The sequence below is a fragment of the Bufo bufo genome, chromosome 6 (genome assembly GCF_905171765.1).
Source record: "Bufo bufo chromosome 6, aBufBuf1.1, whole genome shotgun sequence".
NCBI lineage: Eukaryota > Metazoa > Chordata > Amphibia > Anura > Bufonidae > Bufo > Bufo bufo.
Window position 1 is genome coordinate 426,691,533 of NC_053394.1, and position 26,562 is coordinate 426,718,094.

The 26,562-nt window shown below is 46.3% G+C and overlaps 1 protein-coding gene across 1 annotated transcript in view; it reads right to left on the reverse strand.

Annotated features, from left to right (window-relative positions):
• The window catches only part of LOC121003659 (protoheme IX farnesyltransferase, mitochondrial), a 77,024-nt gene extending 66,937 nt beyond the window's left edge, over nucleotides 1-10,087 (reverse strand). The window contains exon 1 of the mRNA XM_040435521.1: nucleotides 9,996-10,087. Within this exon, the coding sequence (XP_040291455.1) occupies nucleotides 9,996-10,002 (7 nt within the window). The 5' untranslated portion in view covers nucleotides 10,003-10,087. The remainder of the gene's footprint in view (nucleotides 1-9,995) is intronic.
• Nucleotides 10,088-26,562: the final 16,475 nt, after the last annotated feature.

Genomic DNA, 26,562 nt, shown 5'->3' on the forward strand with positions numbered 1-26,562 from the left:
TAGGGTAAGACATCATATTAGAAGGTTTTTAGGGCATAATAGCAGTGACAGGGGCTACTAGGGTGAGGTTTGTCATGCAATATAAGTCAAATTAACATCAGAGGGTCCCGCTAGACCTGTATTATATACTTGGCGGTGGATTGATTATACCACTCCAAGTGGGCACATGTGTGTTTCTGTACATCACCTGAGGTGTTCCGTGTTGTTTTGGTGTACACAACATTTTAGATGTCCGTTTATTGGTTTTAAGGCTCTAATAAAAGCTCTAGTTTAGTTGGATTGGACCCCACCACCTTTTGCCGTTATTCTGTTTGCCATTCTGCGGTGGTCCGTGAGAATTGTCGCTATTGATTTTCCCCAGACGTTTTTGTCATTTTAGATTTGTGGCTTTTAGAAAATCTGAGCTCTGACAGCTATAGAGATATATCAGGAAATGTATCCAATACTGGACCTAAACACAACATCTCCATGAAAGTTGGAAATTCACTTGAAACCTAAGGGCCTCAGAAGGAGAAACCAATAAACCTGATCAGGCAGCAAGAGGACACGAGGGGACCGATCCTAACGAGTATGGAACTTCAATTAGCGCAACGCTAAATGGAGGAACAGTACAAGAACTTCTATTAGTAGAACGGCACATCGGGGGACAGTCTGGGGGTTTTCAATTATCAGAACGATGCCAGAGAGATATGGTGGGAGTGCTCAGTTCTACAATTGTGGAAGACCCTTGTAAAATGGATCAGGAGAGGAGACTGGTGAGCCCGTTCCTAGCAGTCGGGGAAGCAACTCGACTGCAAGCACCAAACATGAAGCCTACTAAAGCCATAGACATTCACAACCCAGAAGATAGCAGGGTCCCTGGACAACATGCAGATCGCAGGATGCATCAGCTAGAGCCTGTGACAGCGCCACCACAGGGGAAATTAGGTATTGCACAGCTTACACTGAACTCAACGAGCTGCCGGAGGACATGTAAGGTCCTCCAGAGAACTGAAAGCCATGGCTGCTACTTAGGGGACTGAACATAGACCCCCCCCCATTCCGTAATAGTATATAAAAAAGTCAACTCCTTTAACTCCTTCAGGACCAAGCCAAACTTCAGGACCTGCGTTACCACAGAAACTTACTGGCACATTTATGTATGGCAGGAGATTGTGCCTGATATGGTCTGGAGATCATGTCTGTGAGGGGGTCCCCCCATGTCAGGTGCCGCGTTAAGGCTTGATCGCGGCAATGAGAGAGTTATCTTGTGGGATTAGAGTTTTCTCCGATTGCAGCAGTCATGGTGGGAGGTCAGCGGTGCATTAGAGTCCTCCTGCCAGTGATCACGCCTTCATCATGTTGTAAGAGCAGAGGCGCTATGCTTGATGGTGACACTCCCTGGCAGAGGCGCTATGCTTGATGGTGACGCTCCCTGGCAGAGGCGCTATGCTTGATGGTCACACTCCCTGGCAGAGGCGCTATGCTTGATGGTGACGCTCCCTGGCAGATGAGCTATGCTTGATGGTGACACTCCCTGGCAGAGGCGCTATGCTTGATGGTGACACTCCCTGGCAGAGGCGCTATGCTTGATGGTCACACTCCCTGGCAGAGGCGCTATGCTTGATGGTCACACTCCCTGGCAGAGGCGCTATGCTTGATGGTCACACTCCCTGGCAGAGGCGCTATGCTTGATGGTCACACTCCCTGGCAGAGGCGCTATGCTTGATGGTCACACTCCCTGGCAGAGGAGCTATGCTTGATGTTGACGCTCCCTGGCAGAGGCGCTATGCTTGATGGTCAGAATCCCTGGCAGAGACACTATGCTTGATGGTCACACTCCCTGGCAGAGGAGCTATGCTTGATGGTCAGAATCCCTGGCAGAGGCATTATTCCTACCAGCACAATACCATGGCAAGTGCCAAGAGAACACCACGGTCCGCATGAGATACAGCTGAGGGCCGCTGGAGACTGTTCTATATCTTGAAGCAATGCCGCCATACTGTAAACTTTCTTGAAAAAATTAAGTGTTTTTCCATCGGAGCCGGGTTCATGGGAGAACGACAAGAGAAAACACTGGGTCCCTCTCTCTCCACTAAAGTAAACTTCCCGTCCGTCACGTGTTCTGCTGTAATTGGTGTGAAAACACGTCAGCCGGGCACCTCCACCAGATCATTAGGCCGGCAGGATACAAACATCCCTTTCACATTTTTCCAGTGGCCGCTTCGAGCTTTGGAGCAGTGTTTATGTGGAACGGTACGGAAATGAGAAGTGACCGGGCAGGTACATAGAGGCCGTTATACTACACATCGGCCACTTACCTCACTGGAAAGACTAAAGGCTGAAGATAGTGGAATGAGGTAAACAAGCGCCGGCCGAGGAAGGTTCAGACGTATATAAATATACCACAACCTACTGCTACCACATCAATCACATCACAAATATACTGGAGACATGAGGCACCCTCACAGCACCAAAGCCTGAGGCTGCACTACTGACAGCAGCATGTGCCATACTGATTCTTGTCAGCAGAACCTTGTGTGAATCCAAATCACCATCAACATGCAGACCAGATACCGAAAAATATACATCTATATATGTAACCACTGATTATGTCATCTACCCTGCACCACATATCATACAGCTGTGACCTCAAGTGTCAGTGTCATTATCCTGTACCCCAAGTGTCAGTGTCATTATCCTGTACCCCAAGTGTCAGTGTCATTATCCTGTACCCCAAGTGTCAGTGTCATTATCCTGTACCCCAAGTGTCAGTGTCATTATCCTGTACCCCAAGTGTCAGTGTCATTATCCTGTACCCCAAGTGTCAGTGTCATTATCCTGTACCCCAAGTGTCACTGTGTCATTATCCTGTACCCCAAGTGTCAGTGTGTCATTATCCTGTACCCCAAGTGTCAGTGTCATTATCCTGTACCCCAAGTGTCATTGTCATTATCCTGTACCTCAAGTGTCAGTGTCATTATCCTGTACCCCAAGTGTCAGTGTCATTATCCTGTACCTCAAGTGTCAGTGTCATTATCCTGTACCCCAAGTGTCAGTGTCATTATCCTGTACCCCAAGTGTCATTATCCTGTACCCCAAGTGTCAGTGTCATTATCCCGTACCCCAAGTGTCAGTGTCATTATCCTGTACCCCAAGTGTCAGTGTCATTATCCCGTACCCCAAGTGTCAGTGTCATTATCCTGTACCCCAAGTGTCAGTGTCATTATCCTGTACCCCAAGTGTCAGTGTCATTACCTGTACCCCAAGTGTCAGTGTGTCATTATCCTGTACCCTAAGTGTCAGCGTGTCATTATCCTGTACCCCAAGTGTCAGCGTGTCATTATCCTGTACCCCAAGTGTCACTGTGTCATTATCCTGTACCCCATGTGTCAGTGTCATTATCCTGTACCCCAAGTGTCAGTGTCATTATCCTGTACCCCAAGTGTCAGTGTCATTATCCTGTACCCCAAGTGTCAGTGTCATTATCCTGTACCCCAAGTGTCAGGGTGTCATTATCCTGTACCCCAAGTGTCATTGTCATTATCCTGTACCCCAAGTGTCAGTGTCATTATCCTGTACCCCAAGTGTCAGTGTCATTATCCTGTACCCCAAGTGTCAGTGTCATTACCTGTACCCCAAGTGTCAGTGTGTCATTATCCTGTACCCTAAGTGTCAGCGTGTCATTATCCTGTACCCCAAGTGTCAGCGTGTCATTATCCCGTACCCCAAGTGTCAGTGTCATTATCCTGTACCCCAAGTGTCAGTGTCATTATCCTGTACCTCGAGTGTCAGTGTCATTATCCTGTACCTCAAGTGTCAGTGTCATTATCCTGTACCCCAAGTGTCAGTGTCATTATCCTGTACCCCAAGTGTCAGTGTGTCATTATCCTGTACCCCAAGTGTCAGTGTGTCATTATCCTGTACCCCAAGTGTCAGTGTGTCATTATCCTGTACCCCAAGTGTCAGTGTGTCATTATCCTGTACCCCAAGTGTCAGTGTCATTATCCTGTACCCCAAGTGTCAGTGTGTCATTATCCTGTACCCCAAGTGTCAGTGTCATTATCCTGTACCCCAAGTGTCAGTGTGTCATTATCCTGTACCCCAAGTGTCACTGTCATTATCCTGTACCCCAAGTGTCACTGTCATTATCCTGTACCCCAAGTGTCAGTGTCATTATCCTGTACCCCAAGTGTCAGTGTCATTATCCTGTACCCCAAGTGTCAGTGTCATTATCCTGTACCCCAAGTGTCAGTGTCATTATCCTGTACCCCAAGTGTCACTGTCATTATCCTGTACCCCAAGTGTCACTGTCATTATCCTGTACCCCAAGTGTCATTGTCATTATCCTGTACCCCAAGTGTCAGTGTCATTATCCTGTACCCCAAGTGTCAGCGTCATTATCCTGTACCCCAAGTGTCAGCGTCATTATCCTGTACCCCAAGTGTCAGTGTCATTATCCTGTACCCCAAGTGTCACTGTGTCATTATCCTGTACCCCGAGTGTCAGTGTCATTATCCTGTACCCCAAGTGTCAGATTGTCACTGCCCTGTACCCCACTTGTGAGCGTGCTGCAGATACTACACGTATATAAGGTCAGAGGTGATTACTTCTCCCACTAGGTCACCAATGTATCAACGCCTGCTCTCACATCATAAATGGCGGTGTAGCTGGTAGCCCGGGCTCTATAAAAACTGCATTTATGACTTCTCTACGTTATGATCTCACAGGAATATTTCCACTCCTGCAAAGAAGGTTTAAGCGAGAAACATTCGCTGCAGTTTTACAGGCGAGCAGATTGTGGCATTGTTTACTCATTTGACAATGGAAAAGTACAAGAGCCGATTTCTAAGACTTCCCATCTTAGGCCTCATGCACACGACCGTTGTTTTTGTCCACATCCGAGGCGGCTCGGATGCGGACCCATTCACTTCAATGGAGCCGCAAAAGAGGCTGTGCAGGACTTACTTAGAGGAGAAGAAGGGGAAGTGAGAGAGGACAAGTCAAAACCAGAGAATACCATCAGAACCAAACACAGAGTAATAAACCGAGAGTAGTCAAAACCAGAACGTAACGGCAGAACCAGAATCAGCAGAGGAGAAGCCACTGACAGATAGAAAGTCAGAAATCCACATGACAAAGTGTGTGAGGAAAGAAGAGCAAACCCGACTGTCCTGGCGTCTCTGCTCCCTGATACGCTGATCAGCCGCACTTTCAGCTGGTCTGGGTGGCACGGTAATGGAGTCACACCACCGGCACCACATAACGGAGGTCAGACTCGCCACAGCAGCACGGATGGGTAAGTCACGGAGGCTGCATATGGCACAACTACAATAACCAAACAGAAAACGCATCACAAGCTGCAATCACACAAGTTAAACATAAAAAAATGATTGTAATAAAAACTACGGCTTCAACACAAATCTTCACTGCACGTTTATCAATACGAAGAATAAAGGCTGAAAACTATAAAATGTCAATACAAACTGCATCAATAAAATGTTACCTTTTGTATTGTCCGTCATCTCATTCCAGCCGACGGAGTAAGAGCGCGTGATGTAAAAACCCAATACGACTCTCTATTAATTAACTGCTGGAATCTATGTCCTAGAGCGAGTCCATTGCGGGAATCGCGCTCCGTGTCTGAGCGTCATCCTCAGTTCTGGACTTACAGGAGCGCGCGGCATTACACTGATTTATAATGCTGTGCGTCTCTGCTTGACCTTACTTCTACAGGATCACAGTGATATAAAGCTGTCAGTATAATGCCTCATGCACACGACCGTTGTGTGTTTTGCGGTCCACAAATCGCGGATCCGCAAAATACGGATGGCGTCCGTGTGCGTTCCGCAATTTGCAGTACGGCACGGACAGCCTTTAATATAACTGCTTATTCTTGTCCGCAAAGCGCGGACAAGAATAGGACAGGTTTTTGTTTTTTTGCGGACCACGGAACGGAGTGCTGTCTGCATCTTTGGCGGCCTCATTGAAGTGAACGGGTCCGCATCCAAGCCGCAAAAACTGCGGATCGGATGCAGATCAGAACTACAGTCGTGTGCATGAGGCCTTATTCACACATCAGTGTTCGGTCAGTGTTTTCCATCAGTGATTTTCAGCCAAAACCAGGTACAGGTCAAAAACAGAACAGGTGCAGATCTTTCCCTTACACCTGATCTCTGTGGAGGCTCCAATCCTGGTTTTGGCTCATAATCACTGATAGAAATCACTGACGTGTGAATGAGGCTTAAAGGGGTGGTCTCATCATGGACAATGGGAGCATATCGCTAGGATGTGCCCCCATTGTCTTATAGGTGCGGGTCCCACCGCTGGGATCCGCACCTATATCGAGAACAGAGCACCGAAAGTTAAGGAGGGCGCACTGCACACGCACAGCCGACCTCGATTCATTTTCTATGAGGCTAGCGAAAATAGCCGAGTGCTGGCCCATAGAAGAGAATGGGAGCAGTGGCCGGTCATGTGTGGTGAGCTTCAATTTACTTCTATGAGAAGAGCGTTTGGCGGTGGCCGGACTGGAGTCCTCCAGCCACCCCCTTGCGGGGCTCCGTTCCCGATATAGGTGCAGGTCACAGCGGTGGGACCAGCACCTATAAGACAATGGGGGCATATCCTAGCGATATGCCCCCATTGTCCATGATGAGACAACCCCTTTAATGCTATAGAAGTACGGTAAAGCAGAGACACATAGCATTATAAATCAGTGTAATGCTGTGGGCTCCTGCAAGTCCAGAACGGAGGATCACGCTCACACGTGGAGCGCGATTCCCGCAATGGACTAGCTTGTGTGAAACAGCCCTTTTAGTATTTGGAATACAATTGATGATGGTTTAAATGGGTATTCCCATCTGTGACATTGATGACATATCGTAAGGACCCGCCTACCACTGGAACGTGCTCCTCTCTCCAGAACAAGGCCCCCAAGGTGAACAGAGAGCAGCCACCCTCCATTCACCATTATGGGAGTTCAGAACAAAGAACAGCACCGGCTCGGCTATTTCAAGCAGTCTCATGGCAGTGTATGGAGTGATGGCAGTGCTTGCGCAGTGCACTCTCTATTCACCACTATAGGACTTCCAAAAACAACTAGAGCTTGTCAATTTTCAAAACTCCCATCTAAATTAATGGAGAGAACATCACACATAAGCGGTGTCTTCTACGATTCGGGGCCCGAGTGTCATTGTGTCATTATCCTGTACCCCAAGTGTCAGTGTGTCATTATCCTGTGCCCCAAGTGTCAGTGTGTCATTATCTTGTACCCCAAGTGTCAGTGTCATTATCCTGCACCCCAAGTGTCAGTGTGTCATTATCTTGTACCCCAAGTGTCAGTGTCACTATCCTGTACCCCAAGTGTCAGTGTCATTATCCTGTACCCCAAGTGTCAGTGTCATTATCCTGTACCCCAAGTGTCAGTGTCATTATCCTATACCCCAAGTGTCAGTGTGTCATTATCCTGTACCCCAAGTGTCAGTGTCATTATCCTGTACCCCAATTGTCAGTGTCATTATCCTGTACCCCAAGTGTCAGTGTCATTATCCTGTACCCCAAGTGTCAGTGTCATTATCCTGTACCCCAAGTGTCAGTGTCATTATCCTGTACCCCCAAGTGTCAGTGTGTCATTATCCTGTACCCCAAGTGTCAGTGTCATTATCCTGTACCCCGAGTGTCAGTGTCATTATCCTGTACCCCGAGTGTCAGTGTCATTATCCTGTACCCCAAGTGTCAGTGTCATTATCCTGTACCCCAAGTGTCAGTGTCATTATCCTGTGCCCCAAGTGTCAGTGTGTCATTATCTTGTACCCCAAGTGTCAGTGTCATTATCCTATACCCCAAGTGTCAGTGTGTCATTATCCTGTACCCCAAGTGTCAGTGTGTCATTATCCTGTACCCCAAGTGTCAGTGTCATTATCCTGTACCCCAATTGTCAGTGTCATTATCCTGTACCCCAAGTGTCAGTGTCATTATCCTGTACCCCAAGTGTCAGCGTCATTATCCTGTACCCCAAGTGTCAGCGTCATTATCCTGTACCCCAAGTGTCAGTGTGTGATTATCCTGTACCCCAAGTGTCAGTGTCATTATCCTGTACCCCAAGTGTCAGTGTCATTATCCTGTACCCCAAGTGTCAGTGTCATTATCCTGTACCCCGAGTGTCAGTGTCATTATCCTGTACCCCAAGTGTCAGTGTCATTATCCTGTACCCCAAGTGTCAGTGTCATTATCCTGTACCCCCAAGTGTCAGTGTGTCATTATCCTGTACCCCAAGTGTCAGTGTCATTATCCTGTACCCCCAAGTGTCAGTGTGTCATTATCCTGTACCCCAAGTGTCAGTGTCATTATCCTGTACCCCGAGTGTCAGTGTCATTATCCTGTACCCCAATTGTCAGTGTCATTATCCTGTACCCCAAGTGTCAGTGTCATTATCCTGTACCCCAAGTGTCAGCGTGTCATTATCCTGTACCCCAAGTGTCAGCGTGTCATTATCCTGTACCCCAAGTGTCAGTGTCATTATCCTGTACCCCAAGTGTCAGTGTCATTATCCTGTACCCCAAGTGTCAGTGTGTCATTATCCTGTACCCCAAGTGTCAGCGTGTCATTATCCTGTACCCCAAGTGTCAGTGTGTCATTATCCTGTACCCCAAGTGTCAGTGTCATTATCCTGTACCCCAAGTGTCAGTGTCATTATCCTGTACCCCAAGTGTCAATGTCATTATCCTGTACCTCAAGTGTCAGTGTCATTATCCTGCACCCCCAGTGTCAGTGTCATTATCCTGTACCCCAAGTGTCAGTGTCATTATCCTGTACCCCAAGTGTCAGTGTCATTATCCTGTACCCCAAGTGTCAGTGCCATTATCCTGTACCCCAAGTGTCAGTGTCATTATCCTGTACCCCAAGTGTCAGTGTCATTATCCTGTACCCCGAGTGTCAGTGTCATTATCCTGTACCCCAAGTGTCAGTGTCATTATCCTGTACCCCAAGTGTCAGTGTCATTATCCTGTACCCCAAGTGTCGGTGTCATTATCCTGTACCCCAAGTGTTAGTGTCATTATCTTGTACCCCAAGTGTCAGTGTCATTATCCTGTACCCCAAGTGTCAGTGTCATTATCCTGTACCCCAAGTGTCAGTGCCATTATCCTGTACCCCAAGTGTCAGTGTCATTATCCTGTACCCCAAGTGTCAGTGTCATTATCCTGTACCCCGAGTGTCAGTGTCATTATCCTGTACCCCAAGTGTCAGTGTCATTATCCTGTACCCCAAGTGTCAATGTCATTATCCTGTACCTCAAGTGTCAGTGTCATTATCCTGCACCCCCAGTGTCAGTGTCATTATCCTGTACCCCAAGTGTCAGTGTCATTATCCTGTACCCCAAGTGTCAGTGTCATTATCCTGTACCCCAAGTGTCAGTGCCATTATCCTGTACCCCAAGTGTCAGTGTCATTATCCTGTACCCCAAGTGTCAGTGTCATTATCCTGTACCCCGAGTGTCAGTGTCATTATCCTGTACCCCAAGTGTCAGTGTCATTATCCTGTACCCCAAGTGTCAGTGTCATTATCCTGTACCCCAAGTGTCGGTGTCATTATCCTGTACCCCAAGTGTTAGTGTCATTATCTTGTACCCCAAGTGTCAGTGTCATTATCTTGTACCCCAAGTGTCAGTGTCATTATCCTGTACCCCAAGTGTCGGTGTCATTATCCTGTACCCCAAGTGTCAGTGTCATCATCCTGTACCCCAAGTGTCAGTGTGTCATTATCTTGTACCCCAAGTGTCAGTGTGTCATTATTCCCCCCTATATCGTGGTCTTTGTGACGTCACTGCCCAGTGCCTCCTACATGATGATGTCACCAGTACTCTGCAGACATGTGGGGTGCAGGCTGCCGGTCTCGCCCATTCCCCTGGGGTGCCATGTCCACGTCTCAGGGTTTATACGGTCTCCTTAGCCCCCGACAACCGCCGCACACCCGTCACAGGACCAGTATCACCCGCGCACCCTTCTCACCCTCACCTGTCATTTTGCGCCCGCTGTGCCCTCTCACTTCATGCGCGCCGCCATCTTGCCCTCTACGTCATCCCGTGGCTTCCGGTGACGCACTTCCGCTCTGGGTCAGCAGGTTACTGGAGGTCATGTGTGAGGCGCTCGGCGCTCTGGAGTTGATGTGATGGTGTGTCTGTGTCTGACAATGCTGGGCGTTGTAGTTTTCTGTCAGCTGAGGATCTCAGGACAAAGACTACCAATGTAATGTAGTACAAGTCTCTGTACGTACTTGAGGACCTGGTGAGAGTAGTAGTCACGTCCACTTCTCCCCCCAGATTCTATATCCCAAACCATTCAATCAGCCTTTCTACATTTTAGACTACAGCTCCCAGCCTGTATGAGACTGCAAGTGAGGGCATGCTGGGAGTTGTAGTTCTTGAATGGTTTGCTGCCTGATTGCCGTTTGGTAAACCATACTGAGAGTTGTAGTCTGTCAGTAGACTGACCGGGCCCAACAGGGGAGGTGAGGCCGGGCATGCTGGGGCCTGTAGTTCTTGTCAGCTGGGAGGGTTCCTAGGCGCGTACACCCCAATATCAAGAGGTTTTTATCTCGTAATATCTTCCAGAGCTGGAATCGCAGTTCTGCTGGTTGTTAGTGGATACCTGATATTGCACAGTGACATCCGGGTCAGATTGATAGTTGCTCGGACCCCCTCCCCTGCAGCAGGGTGCTGTAATATAGGGGTAAATACCCCGTTTGTCCTCTCTCTGGCCCCGCTGTATACTGATGAGATCCCCCTACGGACGTTGTCACCGCGCAGAGAAAACAGTTTGTGGTTTTAAGCCCAGATTTATGGAGATCCTAGCGCTTGGGCTGTGTTCACACCACATTTTACCCCCTCTGGGTTTTCAGTTGGGGGTTTAGATTTGTAAACCAGAAAGCGAAATTCATAGGCATACCGCGACGCGCGTTCGGACTCGGTTTGGCCTGATTTGTTTAAAGGGGTTCAATCATAGTTTGTCAATATCAGATTGGCAGGGGCCCGACTCTGGGACCCCCGCCGATCAAAGAGGCCACTCAGTGAGCACCGCGTTCGCTTCCTAGGCCAGTGACATCACTGCACATTGGTCACGTGGCCTAGTTGCAGCTCAGCCCTATATCAAGTCAATGGAGCTGCAGTACCCATCACTGCCACTATACGATGAACGGCGCTGTCCTTGGAAAGCTGCCCACCAGAGCTCCGGTGAGAGCGGCGCCTCCATGAAATAGCTGATTGGCGGGGGTGGCAGGACTCGGACCCCTCCCAATGTGATAATGTTGACCCATCCTGAGGATAAGACATCATTATATTTACCCGGAGAACCCCTTTACGTTTTTTTTCCGTGCAGATTGGGCTAATATCGGGCTGCAGTAGGCCGACACTGACTGATGGCGTGCAGATCCGTGGGTCTCAGTAATTCCTGGTGCTGATAATTGTACCCTGGATGGGGCTAGTAGAAGACAGCGCCATACATGGTGTAGTGGCCTTACCAGGGTACTGCAGTCCAGCTCCCATTGACGTGAATGGGAGTGGAGTAGAAGTACACTGGCGCTAGAAACTACAGACTGGATGGAGCCTTCTGTTATAGGATCCGTCTTCTGTGTAGTTTCTGGTGCCAGTTGCTGAACAGAACAACTGATTAGTTGGGGTATCGGGTCCCCATGGACTGATAACTGTGTCCTATCTTGTATAAACCTCTCTAAATGACACGGAAGGGATCCTTCTTCTCTATCGCGGTACCAATGCATTGCCATTTGACTGTTTATGGCTACATGTATGCCTACAGGCACAGCCTGAGGCAGCCGATCAGTCTGACCAGTGATGGGTTATGGTGGGCTGGCATACCACCGCAGTATAAAAGAGATCAATGATCGCATTGTGACACCCCCTATAACAAATGCATTACTAAAGGGTAATAAAGTTTAACAAATGTGTCAAACTCATTGACAAAATGCCGGCCCCGGATAGAAATGTTGGATGCTGCAAAACTCGTCCTGCAGTTATGTCTCAGGCAGATTGTAAATGATTACAGGTGAGGTCTGATTAGACACTGGGTTCTGCCACAAGAGGGCGTAAAAGTGCTTCTCCTACTGCCCTATAAAACTGCTTTCAGAGTGTACTTTTGGATAGTGTACCTCTTGATGACAGATCATTAACTCCTAGACATGCCTCTACAACACACACCAATACATTTTGCCCAGTTTCCAGCCATTGAGAGGGGGTGAATCATTACACTGAGATAAGAAGGATGTTCGACTACTTGTCCGCCATCTAGGCTGTTCTGACCGAGCTGTTAGAAGGTGTTGGGAGCAGCAGTTACATAAGGGCACAAACAGTGAATAGGGTCTGGAGGGCCAGACAAACACCAGTAGAGAGGATCGTTTGATCCGCCAGCAAGTACTAGCAGCTCCCACAGTTTTGTTGTCCACTATCCAGACACAGGTGGCCCCTTCATTACACCCCTGTCTCTGCCCGGACCATTTCCAGGCACTTAGCAGTTTGAAGTTTGGTGTCATGGTGCCCAATACATGCCCTGCCATTGGCAGCCTGTCACTGTTATTTTCATTTGCAGTTGTATTGTGAACGAGAATCCAGCACTGCTACCGACTGGAACTTTATCGATGAATCCAGGTACTGTTTAGGATCCCACGACGGTCTGGTTTGAGTATGGAGGCCGGGTGACAAACGCTTCAATCCTGCCTTTGCTGTGGAGCAACGCACTGCCCCAACCTCTGGTGTGATAATCTGGCACCATCAGATACGACAGTCGGTCACGCCTAGTAGTGATACGAAGACAATAACAGCTCAGTGATATGTGCAGGACATCCTGCCACCACATGTGCTACTCTCGTGGCAGGATAATGCTCGCCCACATACAGAAAGGGTTTCCCAGGAATGTCTCCTCCAGATTACAACACTTCCCAGGCTGCCGGTCACCGGATTTATCACCAATCCAGCATTTATGTGACCAGCTGGAACACCAACATCAGCAACCTACAAGTGTGCAGGATCTACAGGCCCATCTGTAACATCTGTGGGCAAATGTGCCGCAGGATACCATACAGAACCTGTATGCCTCCATGTCCAACCGTATCTCATCTTGTATCCAGGCTAGAGGCCGTATCTCATCTTGTATCCAGGCTAGAGGCCGTATCTCATCTTGTATCCAGGCTAAAGGTTGTATCTCATCTTGTATCCTTGCCAGAGGCTGTATCTCATCTTGTATCCAGGCTAGAGGTTGTATCTCATCTTGTATCCAGGCTAGAGGCCGTATCTCATCTTGTATCCATGTTAAAGGCCGTATCTCATCTTGTATCCAGGCTAGAGGCCGTATCTCATCTTGTATCCAGGCTAGAGGCCGTATCTCATCTTGTATCCAGGCTAGAGGCCGTATCTCATCTTGTATCCAGACTAGAGGCCGTATCTCATCATGTATCCAAGCTAGAGGCCGTATCTCATCTTGTATCCAGGCTAGAGGCCGTATCTCATCTTGTATCCAGGCTAGAGGCCGTATCATCTTGTATCCAGGCTAGAGGCCGTATCATCTTGTATCCAGGCTAGAGGCCGTAACTCATCTTGTATCTAGGCTAGAGGCCGTATCTCATCTTGTATCCAGGCTAGAGGCTGTATCTCATCTTGTATCTAGGCTAGAGGCCATATCTCATCTTGTATCCAGGCTAGAGGCCTTAACTCATCTTGTATCCAGGCTAGAGGCCGTACCTCATCTTGTATCTCATGTTGTATCCAGGATAGAGGCTGTATCTGATCATGTATCCAGGCCAGAGGCCGTATCTCAACTTGTATCCAGGCCAGAGGCCGTATCTCATCTTGTATCCCTGCTAGAGGCCGTATCTCATCTTGTATCCAGGCTAGAGGCCGTATCTCATCTTGTATCCAGGCTAGAGGCCGTATCATCTTGTATCCAGGCTAGAGGCCGTATCTCATCTTGTATCCAGGCCAGAGGCCGTATCTCATCTTGTATCCAGGCCAGAGGCCGTATCTCATCTTGTATCCAGGCTAGAGGCCGTATCTCATCATGTATCCAGGCTAGAGGCCGTATCTCATCATGTATCCAGGCTAGAGGCCGTATCTCATCTTGTATCCAGGCTAGAGGCCGTATCTCATCTTGTATTCAGGCCAGAGGCCGTATCTCATCTTGTATCCAGGCCAGAGGCCGTATCTCATCTTGTATCCAGGCTAGAAGCCGTATCTCATCTTGTTTCCAGGCTAGAGTCCATACCTCATCTCCAGGCTAGAGGCCGTATCTCATCTTGTATCCAGGCTAGAGGCCGTATCTCATCTCGTATCCAGGCTAGAGGTCGTATCTCCTCTTGTATCCATGCCAGAGGCCGTATCTCATCTTGTATCCAGGCCAGAGGCCGTATCTCATCTTGTATCCAGGCCAGAGGCCGTATCTCATCTTGTATCCAGGCCAGAGGCCGTATCTCATCTTGTATCCAGGCCAGAGGCCGTATCTCATCTTGTATCCAGGCCAGAGGCCGTATCTCATCTTGTATCCAGGCTAGAGGCCGTATCTCATCTTGTATCCAGGCTAGAAGCCGTATCTCATCTTGTATCCAGGCTCCTAGAGCCTCCTTTCACGTACGTTTTATTCCAATAAACTTCTCCTCTTGCTCTCATATTGTGATCACATTTATCATTTTTATTTATTATCTTTTATTGTGGAAAAGTAGTAAAAAAAAAAGACATAAAACTGTCAACTGGGACCCCCACACTGAGCCAGAGAATCGGGGTCCCTTTTGCCCATCCTAATAGAGCGGCAGGTCGAGGATATGCCTATGGGAAAGAAACAAGAACATTGAGTTAAAATCTATGATTGTCCCTAAATTTGAAGTAATTGCATTTCTCATGTCGGACCGTATTGCCCAGCCCTAGCAGTGACTACCCTCTAATTATATCTTAGGTCTAATAATGGTGTTCAGAGGTGGACATCCCCTTTAAGGCCTCTGTGTGTCCGCTGTCGGTAAGTACCATGAGCGGAGTACATTACACAGTAACCGTTAAACATCATTAGTACAGATGAATTAATTGTGTGTGATCCCTGCGGGACATGGCCGGGCCCTAGAACAATAGGGGCCAGGACACAAGGCGTCTGTATTTGCATATTCACCCCATCACACGGCCCTCTCTTTTTACCGTAGGTGACGCATCCATCTTTCTAATGCAAATTTTAATTTAGGAGAAGATGTAAGGAATCCTGCGCGTCTCATTAAATCCAGGGATGTGTTCCGAGTCATTACACGCTCTGTTTTCTTACATCAAGGGATTTGCAGTGGGAATCGGCATTAACAAAAATGAAAAACGAATGGAATTGAATCTGCTGAGGTTGTCAGGAATACAGAACCACGGGCGAAGAGCGGCCGAGCGCTGGAATAGCAGCACGCAATTAGTGGCTTCATCGTACAGGGAACCCTCCGCTCTGGATGCTGGGACTGGTAGTTGCCCACGAGGCCACTTTTTGACCCATGTGACCTGGCATACGTCCTACATCATTAATCCCTGTCTTTGTCACGTGTGTTTAGATCCTGTCCGGTGAGACATTGTCCATAATGTCCTTGTGGTCACCACCCTCTAGCCTCACAGAAAATGTCATCTCATTTTTGAATCCCAAAAACGACGGCATGGTTTACTATAAATCTGGATGGTTTCCGCCAGCAGAAAGTGCATTTTTGTGCCCTGCCTCAGAGAAGTTTGATGATGGCATACCGCTGATGAATAGGAGGAGTCCGACCTCTAGGGCCTCCACCAATTCTGAGAATGGGGCCACAGTCTTGATTTAACTCTTTGACCCCTTCATAATTAAAGGGGTTGTCTCACTTCAGTAAGTGGCATTTATCATGTAGAGAAAGTTAATAGAAGCCACTTACTAATGTATTGTTGTTATCCATATTGCTTCCTGGATTCATTTTTCTATCACATTATACACTGCTCGTTTCCATGGTTACAGACCACCCTGCAATCCATCAGTGGTGGCCGTGTTTGCACAATTTAGGAAAAAGCACCAGCCTATGTGCGCTCCCATGGTCCCGGCCACCAGAGAGGCTGACGTTTTTTCCTATAGTGTGCAAGCACGACCACCGCTGATGGATTGCAGGGTGGTCTGTAACCATGGAAACGAGCAGTGTTATAATGTGATGGAAAAATGAATCCAGCCAGCAATGGAAGCAATATGGACAATCACAATCCATTAGTAAGTGGCTGGTATTAACTTTCTCTACATGATACATGCCACTTAATGAAGTGAGACAACCCCTTTAACAGAATTAAAGTCGAACCTTGTCACTGTAGGTGGTCCATATCACATACTTACCTATCCAGGCTTCCACATCGGCTTGGTCTCCTTGCAGTGCCATCGACATTGTTGCTTAGCGACCAGACCAGGTCTCCAGGCCTAAGTGCTGGCCAATCAAAGCATGGTTGGCGCGATGAAGTCACATGACTCAACCGTCCCATGAAACCGTGGCGCAGGCTATTTAAATAGGCAGCTGGTGGCCACAGTTGTCTGTGAATCTGGTCTTCTACTTGACTAGCTTCTATCTACAAACTCCTAGATCTGGATTTTTGGCATGTCTTTGACTTTGCTTCTGGGTAATGTTTTTTGGCTTGTGAGACTCCTCTCTGGCTCTGACTCTTGCCGATGCACTAAGCAGGGAAGGGACTGCCGCCCAGTTGGGGGCCGCCACTAGGGGCAGATCGTCTGAGTAGATAGGGGCCGTGGTGTGGTTTGAGACTAGGGGGTGCACAGTTCCCTAGCAAACGTCTGGCACTGACTAAAGTGGGGTACAGAGTCTGAGATCCTTCTACTCTTTACTAGGGCCCCAAAGGGATTTGGACTTTTATAGCCAGGTCCCAAGCTGCGGTCTTCCGTGTCGTCACTGATTAGCAGCTTGAGAGTAGTAAGATGGAGTTGTTGGTGAAAACCAGAGGATCAATCAGATGCTACAATCCAGAAGGAGCAAGAGAAGGTAGAATTTAGGCCAGGAATCAATATCAGGAAATACAAAACGGGTGTCAATCCAAAGGGCAAGGCAATAGGCAGAGTCCAGGAACAGAGCGGGGTCAATCACAAGCAATTAGTATAGACAGTATAGGCTGAAGAACCACTGGTACTCCGGAATTGAGTGAGAGACCTGGCTGGGTGTAAATAGTAGGCCTTGATGACATCATAAGCAGACCAGGAGCATGCATTCTGAGAGCGTTGCTGTAGCAGGAGGTTGTGGTTGTACAGAGCGTTTCTCCACAATGGCGCTCCTGGCCACCCAGCTGTACAGGGAGCTGCAGCCGTCATGAACCCCATCACCTAGCGCTGTGGCCCCTTCATTCTCAGGATCCATGGGGTCCAAGAGTTTGGCTCCTTATCAGTCATAAAGTAATGCCATACCCTGTCGATATGCCATCATTTTTCAAGATGGGAATACTCCTTTAAAGGGGTTGTCCCACAAAAATATTCTGTAGTTTTCAAACCAGCCCCTTGGATCTGAATACTTTTGTAATTTCATGTAATTAAAAATGTAGTTATTTGCTGAAATCTATCTGTATAGCGCCACCTGCTGTTTGTTCTTGTTTATTTCTCTGTCCACGTTGCTGAGGTGGATGCACATGCTCAGTTCCATCCACCCGCCTCCTGATCTGTGATAGGGAGAGAACTGTAGAACAGAGGACATACCCCATGAGCTGGAGCAGAAAGGACACTCCCCCTGAACGGCCAGCTTAAAATAAACCTAGCAGAGCAATTGGAAAAATGCATAGGGAGATCTCCGGATCCATGTGAGGTACAGGGCTGGTTCTAGCTTTGTTAGAAAGAGATTGTCATGTACTAGATCAGGGATGGCCAACCTGCGGCTCTCCAGCTGTTGTAAAACTACAATTCCCACCATGCCCTGCTGTAGGCTGAAAGCTAAAGGCAGTCTGGGAATGCTGGGAGTTGTAGTCTTGCAACAGCTGGAGAGCCACAGGTTGGCCATCCCTGTACTAGATCATGTCGGATTTTCATTTTTACATTAGTCATGGGATAACCCTTTTAAGGGCTTAATGAGATCATGGCTTAAATATTCCAATATATAGAAACTTTTGGATATTTGCTGCATATTTCATGTATGTTAGAGCCAAGTTATGACGTCTTGTGGCGATGTCTTTGTTTTATTAAAACATTATGGAGATTTTAACTCCTAGGCTGTCGTAGATCAGACACTAAATTCAATTCCAGGAGGAGAAAGCAGGGACTTTGCATTTCTATGATGCATGGGTGACTCTGTGACTAAATGATATACAGTCAGGTCCATAAATATTAGGACATGGACACAATTCTAACATTTTTGCCTCTATACACCACCACAATGGATTTGAAATGAAACGAACAAGATGTGCTTTACCTGCAGACTGTCAGCTTTAATTTGAGGGTATTTACATCCAAATCAGGTGAACGGTGTAGGAATTACAACAGTTTGCATATGTGCCTCCCACTTGTTAAGGGACCAAAAGTAATGGGACAGAATAATAATTATAAATCAAACTTTCACTTTTTAATACTTGGTTGCAAATCCTTTGCAGTCATTTACAGCCTGAAGTCTGGAACGCATAGACATCACCAGACGCTGGGTTTCATCCCTGGTGATGCTCTGCCAGGCCTCTACTGCAACTGTCTTCAGGTCCTGCTTGTTCTTGGGGCATTTTCCCTTCAGTTTTGTCTTCAGCAAGTGAAATGCATGCTCAATCAGATTCAGGTCAGGTGATTGACTTGGCCATTGCATAACATTCCACTTCTTTCCCTTAAAAAACTCTTTGGTTGCTTTTGCAGTATGCTTTGGGTCATTGTCCATCTGCACTGTGAAGCGCTGTCCAATGAGTTCTGAAGCATTTGGCTGAATATGAGCAGATAATATTGCTCAAAACACTTCAGAATTCATCCTGCTGCTTTTGTCAGCAGTCACATCATCAATAAATACAAGAGAACCAGTTCCATTGGCAGCCATACATGCCCACGCCATGACACTACCACCACCATGCTTCACTGATGAGGTGGTATGCTTAGGATCATGAGCAGTTCCTTTCCTTCTCCATACTCTTCTCTTCCCATCACTCTGGTACAAGTTGATCTTGGTCTCATCTGTCCATAGGATGTTGTTCCAGAACTGTGAAGGCTTTTTTAGATGTCGTTTGGCAAACTGTAATCTGGCCTTCCTGTTTTTGAGGCTCACCAATGGTTTACATCTTGTGGTGAACCCTCTGTATTCACTCTGGTGAAGTCTTCTCTTGATTGTTGACTCTGACACACATACACCTACCTCCTGGAGAGTGTTCTTGATCTGGCCAACTGTTGTGAAGGGTGTTTTCTTCACCAGGGAAAGAATTCTTCAGTCATCCCCCACAGTTGTTTTCCGTGGTCTTCCAGGTTTTTTGGTGTTGCTGAGCTCTCCGGTGCGTTCCTTCTTTTTAAGAATGTTCCAAACAGTTGTTTTGGCCACGCCTAATGTTTTTGCGATCTCTCTGATGGGTTTGTTTTGTTTTTTCAGCCTAATGATGGCTTGCTTCACTGATAGTGACAGCTCTTTGGATCTCATCTTGAGAGTTGACAGCAACAGATTCCTAATGCAAATAGCAGACTTGACATGAACTCTGGACCTTTTATCTGCTCATTGTAATTGGGATAATGAGGGAATAACACACACCTGGCCATGGAACAGCTGAGAAGCCAATTGTCCCATTACTTTTGGTTCCTTAACAAGTGGGAGGCTCATATGCAAACTGTTGTAATTCCTACACCGTTCACCTGATTTGGATGTAAATACCCTCAAATTAAAGCTGACAGTCTGCAGGTAAAGCACATCTTGTTTGTTTCATTTCAAATCCATTGTGGTGGTGTATAGAGCCAAAAATGTTACAACTGTGTCCATGTCCCAATATATTTATGGACATGACTGTAGCTGAAAAGATGGCTGCTGACCACCTAGAACCAGCTACAAGGGAAGGAGGATAACTGGCTGACATGAAGTATACAGAGCACACTGTGACAGAATGTGTTTTCAGCACAGCTCAGGGCACATTTAAAGTATAAGTCACGATCTCCCAAAATGTAGTTAGAGAAGAACTCACGTGTGATTATCACTAGAAGAATATTCAATCAGTGTGAGATCAGATGTCCAGGGCTTAAACTGTCGAAACTGCCTAGTGACCTTTTAAAGTCGGCTTTTTTTTTAAATTCAAGCTATTATGGGTTTTTGGATTGCATTGTCTGAGCTATGAACTTTCGTTCTGGCTAATGGCTACATGGTAATTAGTCCAATGTAAAATCTTTTTGACATTTTCAGAGAAGTTAATCCTGTGTTATAAATCAGAGAACAAGATTTCAGAGTAGGATAAAAGTGTCCTCATCATTTTATTACAAGTCATCTTTATTTTAAGCGTAATGACCCCACAATCACAAATGTGCTATCATGTACCCTGATGGAATGTCCTAGTGACATTATAGATGACTGCAAATCCTTGGTTTGCTGGCTGGAACTTTGCATTGCCTTGGACTCTTTTTGGCTTATCCCTTGGCATGCACTTCTCTTGGCTCCTTTGCTTGGACCCCTTGTGACTTATTTCTTAGTTAGTTTCTCCTCTTGGCTCATCCACTGGTTTAAACTCCTTTTAGCGTATCTATTTCCTTGGACTCTTGTTTTTCTATTCTTAAGTTTGAATTCCTCTTGGCCTCTTGGAATATCCTTGGCCTGAACTCCTCTTATATTATTCCTTAGGTTGAACTCTTCTTGGATTATCCATTTTCTTGGATTCCTCTTGGCTTATCCCTTGGCTAGGATTATGTTTGGTTTAGCCATGGCTTGGACTCCTCTTAGATTATCTCTTGGCTTGGACTTTTCTCGGATTATCCATTGGCCTGTAATCCTCTTGGCATAGTCCTTGGCTTCCACTCCTCTTGGTTTATCCATTGGTTTAAATTTCTCTTAGGCTTATTCATTGGCTGGATGCCTCTTGGCTTATCCATTGGCTTGAACTCCTCATGATTTATTCCTCGGTTTGGAGTCCTCTTGGATTATACCTTGTCTTTTACATATCTTGGTGTACCGCTTAGCTTGGACATCTATTGGCTTATACCTTGGCCTGAACTCCCCTTGTCTTATCCATTTCCTTCAACTCTCACTGGCTTAGGTACTTTCACACTAGCGTTTTTCTTTTCCGGCATAGAGTTCCGTCCTAGGGGCTCTATACTGGAAAACAACTGATCAGTTTTATCCCCATGCATTCTGAATGGAGAGCAATCCGTTCAGGATGTCTTCAGTTCAGTCTTTTTGACTGTTCCAGACAGAGATAATACCGCAGCATGCTACGGTTTTATCTCCGGCCAAAAAAACTGAAGACTTGCCTGAATGCCGGAGTCGTCATTTTTCTCCTTAGGGATGTATTAGTGCCGTATCCGGCATTCAAAGTACCGGAATGCCGTATCCGTCCTTCCAGTCTGCGCATGCGCAGGCCAAAAAAAAAGGTGAAAACCAAAAATTGCCGGATCCGTTTTTCCGGATGACACCGGAAAGACGGATCCGGTATTGCAATGCATTTTCCGGACTGATCAGGCATTTTTCAGACTGATCAGGATCCTGATCAGTCTTAGAAATGCCATCAGTTGGCATACATTGTGCCGGAATACTCTGCCGCAAGTGTGAAAGTAGCCTTATCTTTTGGCTTGCACTACGCTTGGCTTGTCTATTGGCGTGAACTCCTCTTGGATTATCTCTTGCTTTATTCATTGCTTAGTTTTTTTCCCTGGTTCATTTCTTTGCTTGGATTTCTTTGGACCTACACTGCGTGCAGAATTATTAGGCAAATGAGTATTTTGACCACATCATCCTCTTTATGCATGTTGTCTTACTCCAAGCTGTATAGGCTCGAAAGCCTACTACCAATTAAGCATATTAGGTGATGTGCATCTCTGTAATGAGAAGGGGTGTGGTCTAATGACATCAACACCCTATATCAGGTGTGCATAATTATTAGGCAAAATGGGTCAAAAGAAGGACTTGACAGGCTCAGAAAAGTCAAAAATAGTGAGATATCTTGCAGAGGGATGCAGCACTCTTAAAATTGCAAAGCTTCTGAAGCGTGATCATCGAACAATCAAGCGTTTCATTCAAAATAGTCAACAGGGTCGCAAGAAGCGTGTGGAAAAACCAAGGCGCAAAATAACTGCCCATGAACTGAGAAAAGTCAAGCGTGCAGCTGCCAAGATGCCACTTGCCACCAGTTTTGCCATATTTCAGAGCTGCAACATCACTGGAGTGCCCAAAAGCACAAGGTGTGCAATACTCAGAGACATGGCCAAGGTAAGAAAGGCTGAAAGACGACCACCACTGAACAAGACACACAAGCTGAAACGTCAAGACTGGGCCAAGAAATATCTCAAGACTGATTTTTCTAAGGTTTTATGGACTGATGAAATGAGAGTGAGTCTTGATGGGCCAGATGGATGGGCCCGTGGCTGGATTGGTAAAGGGCAGAGAGCTCCAGTCCGACTCAGACGCCAGCAAGGTGGAGGTGGAGTACTGGTTTGGGCTGGTATCATCAAAGATGAGCTTGTGGGGTCTTTTCGGGTTGAGGATGGAGTCAAGCTCAACTCCCAGTCCTACTGCCAGTTTCTGGAAAACACCTTCTTCAAGCAGTGGTACAGGAAGGAGTCTGCATCCTTCAAGAAAAACATGATTTTCATGCAGGACAATGCTCCATCACACGTGTCCAAGTACTCCACAGCGTGGCTGGCAAGAAAGGGTATAAAAGAAGAAAATCTAATGACATGGCCTCCTTGTTCACCTGATCTGAACCCCATTGAGAACCTGTGGTCCATCATCAAATGTGAGATTTACAAGGAGGGAAAACAGTACACCTCTCTGAACAGTGTCTGGGAGGCTGTGGTTGCTGCTGCACGCAATGTTGATGGTGAACAGATCAAAACACTGACAGAATCCATGGATGGCAGGCTTTTGAGTGTCCTTGCAAAGAAAGGTGGCTATATTGGTCACTGATTTGTTTTTGTTTTGTTTTTGAATGTCAGAAATGTATATTTGTGTATGTTGAGATGTTATATTGGTTTCACTGGTAAAAATAAATAATTGAAATGGGTATATATTTGTTTTTTGTTAAGTTGCCTAATAATTATGCACAGTAATAGTCACCTGCACACACAGATATCCCCCTAAAATAGCTAAAACTAAAAACAAACTAAAAACTACTTCCAAAAATATTCAGCTTTGATATTAATGAGTTTTTTGGGTTCATTGAGAACATGGTTGTTGTTCAATAATAAAATTAATCCTCAAAAATACAACTTGCCTAATAATTCTGCACTCCCTGTATTTTGTTATATATGGTATAGTATATATTATTTGTATACAATTACAGCCCATATGAGCTACAATCTAGCGCTTGCTCCCAATCTCCCTTCCCAGTGGCTGTTGGCAGCCTTCACAATGTTCCTCTTTTCTGCTTGTACCTCCGTATTAGAAAGAAAGGGAAGTTGTTGTGTTAAATTCGCCCACTGTGAGGAATGGAATTAGATTGTCAAGCACTTAGTCCCCATGTCTCAGAATTACAAACATGAAAAGGGTCCTAATAAAGATGTTGCATGAGGGTAGAAGAACAGATTTGCTTTTTCCAGGAGTGACTCCACTCTTCTCTATGGGCTGTGCATAGTATTGCAGCTTTGCCCTATTCATTTGAATAGTGCAGGACCAAGCTACATGTCTGACGGCGGTTCTATTACTGGTAAAATGGACCTTCCTCTCTGAATTCATACAGCTCCTTTAGGTGTAAAACTGTCCGCATAGACTACAATATGACCTTCTCTTTATTGTTTTATTATAACTGGTCCTCTCTGCTCAGGCTCCTGCTTCTGAGACCCTCTTGGAGCTGGTTAATTGTCTATGAACTTCTACATCAGTGAAAAAGCATAAAAAGGGGGGGGGGGGGGAAACATCTGAAGGCTCCTTCCTTGGCTCAATGTTCCTCCATCCGCCCCCTGGTCAGATCAGGTCTCCCCCTATCAGTAAGGCGACAGGCCAGGGGGTGGGGGCTTGGTTTGCCACTTACAGGACCCTCTTTTGTGAAGCTGTCCAACAGCGTGAGGCTTCAAATGATTTTATGGGATTTTTTTTCTTCTGGCACCTACCAAGCTGTTAACAGTGGGTTCACTATGAAGCGATAAAATAAATACGACTGTGTGTCGTCCGGGCTGTTACATGAAGAACCTCTCTGTATTGGGGAGAGGTGTATATGTTCTGCTACTGTTCAGTGCAAGCCAAGTAAAAGCTTATTCTACGAGACGTTTGGATGAGCAGCAGCAAGACGCTAGATAGGAGACTGCCCACCCACAGTGGAAGAATCATACAGGGTGCAAAGGTTGCAATCACAACTGGGTCCCTACACCAAGGGGGGCCTCCTAAGCCCACCCATCAAAGAAGATCAAAGTAGTCCTAAAAGTACAGAGGCCTAAACATAGGTCCTGCTCACAAAATCAGGGCTACCTTACTACAGCGATACAATATTCTGGATAAAATGGTGCTGCCCTGTCAGATGCCACCTGCTAATCATTATAGGGACATTTAGTGCATATAAAAGAGTCCCCTGATTCGATGACAGGTCCTTTGTAATCTAAGAATATATGGATGTGAGACCAAACAAAATTATTGTGGTTGTCTTCTGAATTTTCTGATGGCAAATATTGGGGAAAACATGGACCAGACATGTTGGATTTCCTGATTCTTTTGTTCCACCAGGAAGGTTTCTGGCAGCATGACAAGACTGTATGTTTATGGAGAGGTCAAGGAACATAGCTCAAAGGAGTTTTCCCATCATGACAACCCCTGTACCCTTTTAGCGCATATAGATGTTATCAAGTGGTCTCTGGTGGAATCAAGCCATTCATATATTTCTTGGACAGCTATTAATCTGCCTGGCTGGCTGTAGCTTTCACAGTTTGCCTAGGGATCTGAGAGCCAATCACCTTGAGGACCTCCACAATGAAAGGAAACATCTTTGAGGCAACCTTTTTAAGTATTGTGTATAGATGCCACAGGATCTTCCTCCACCCAACTTCGATCCTTACCAATGTAGCAAATCCTCTTTGACCCAACTTCTATAGTTACCAATTTTGCAAAAAAGCTCACCATACACATTAGATGTATATCGGACAAACCTGCTAATTTCAGTAAAATCAGTCGACCATCTAATGTTTATGGTGGCCTCCTGACTCTTTGGGGATGTTGAAATCTAAATGGCCACCCAACTTCTATTGCTAAAAGTACCAATGTTGTGAAAAGATCACCATACACATTAGGTGTAAATCGGTCGAACCTGCTGATTTCAGCTGTGTCAGGCCTTCATCTAATGTGTATAGTGGCATCCTGACTCTTCAAGCATGTTGAAATCCGACTTTCCAAAGTTCTATCACTATCAATGTTGTGAAAAGCTCTCCATACACATAAGATGTATATCGCCTGAACCTACTGATTTTATTGGCATGAGTTGACCATCTAATGTGTATGGTGGCCTCCTGACTCTTCGAGCATTTTGAAATCTAACTTTACACCCAACGATTCTCTACCAATGTTGTGAAAAACTCACCATACACATTAGATGTATATCGGCCGAACCTACCAAATTCACTCTGATCAGTCAACAATCTGATGTATGGTGTATGGTTGTCTCCTGACTCTTCGGGCATTTTAAAATCCAACTTTCCAATCCTTATCCAATGGCGGAAGTTGGGAGAGATCAGGATTGAGCGGTTGAAATTGAACATAGCCGATACATTTGTTCTTGGAGAGATAATCTGCCACCAGAAGTGGTTTGGCAGAAGCTTTTTTTTTTTCCCTTCCTCTACATTCGGTCTGGCAGGTACGTGTATGGGGAACCAGGAGAGATAGCTGTAGGCTTAATGAGTGTTCGGCCAGCATCTATCTAATGTGTATGGCCAGCCAAAGATCAAGGGCCCACCAGAGGTTTCTTTACAGCAGTCCTCTGTTCTTAGTGCCATCAGAGGAGACAACCAGAGCTGACATCTGATTGGTGGCTACGGATGGCAGCGCATCTGGACTTGGCGGTATTATTAAACAAAGTCTATTGTGTCCTGGCCCCTGTTCATAAATCCATCTTTTTCTACGACGCAGTAAAGATATTTATATCATGTCACTCAATGCCGGAGGGGAAATATCTTGTCACTAGTTAGACAGCTGCCCCGGGTCTGACCCTCAAGGGGGTACGAACAGCACAGCAGCCCTCATAAAAAAAATCCATCTGTGCTTAAAGACAAACAAAGCATTAATACAGCAAGCTGGGATTACAACATATTACAGGCGGCTCTAATGATGGGACACATCTGCTGGAACCGGGTACTTTTGCATTAAGGAATGTGATGAGGATTTAATAAGCTGCAGAGACATCAGTCAGGAGAGCGGGCCTGGGAGCAATGACGTTTAAATGTGAAGTCATTTGTAACATGGAGGCTGCGCCTAAATTTTGACAAAATACGTACAGCGGGATAGCAG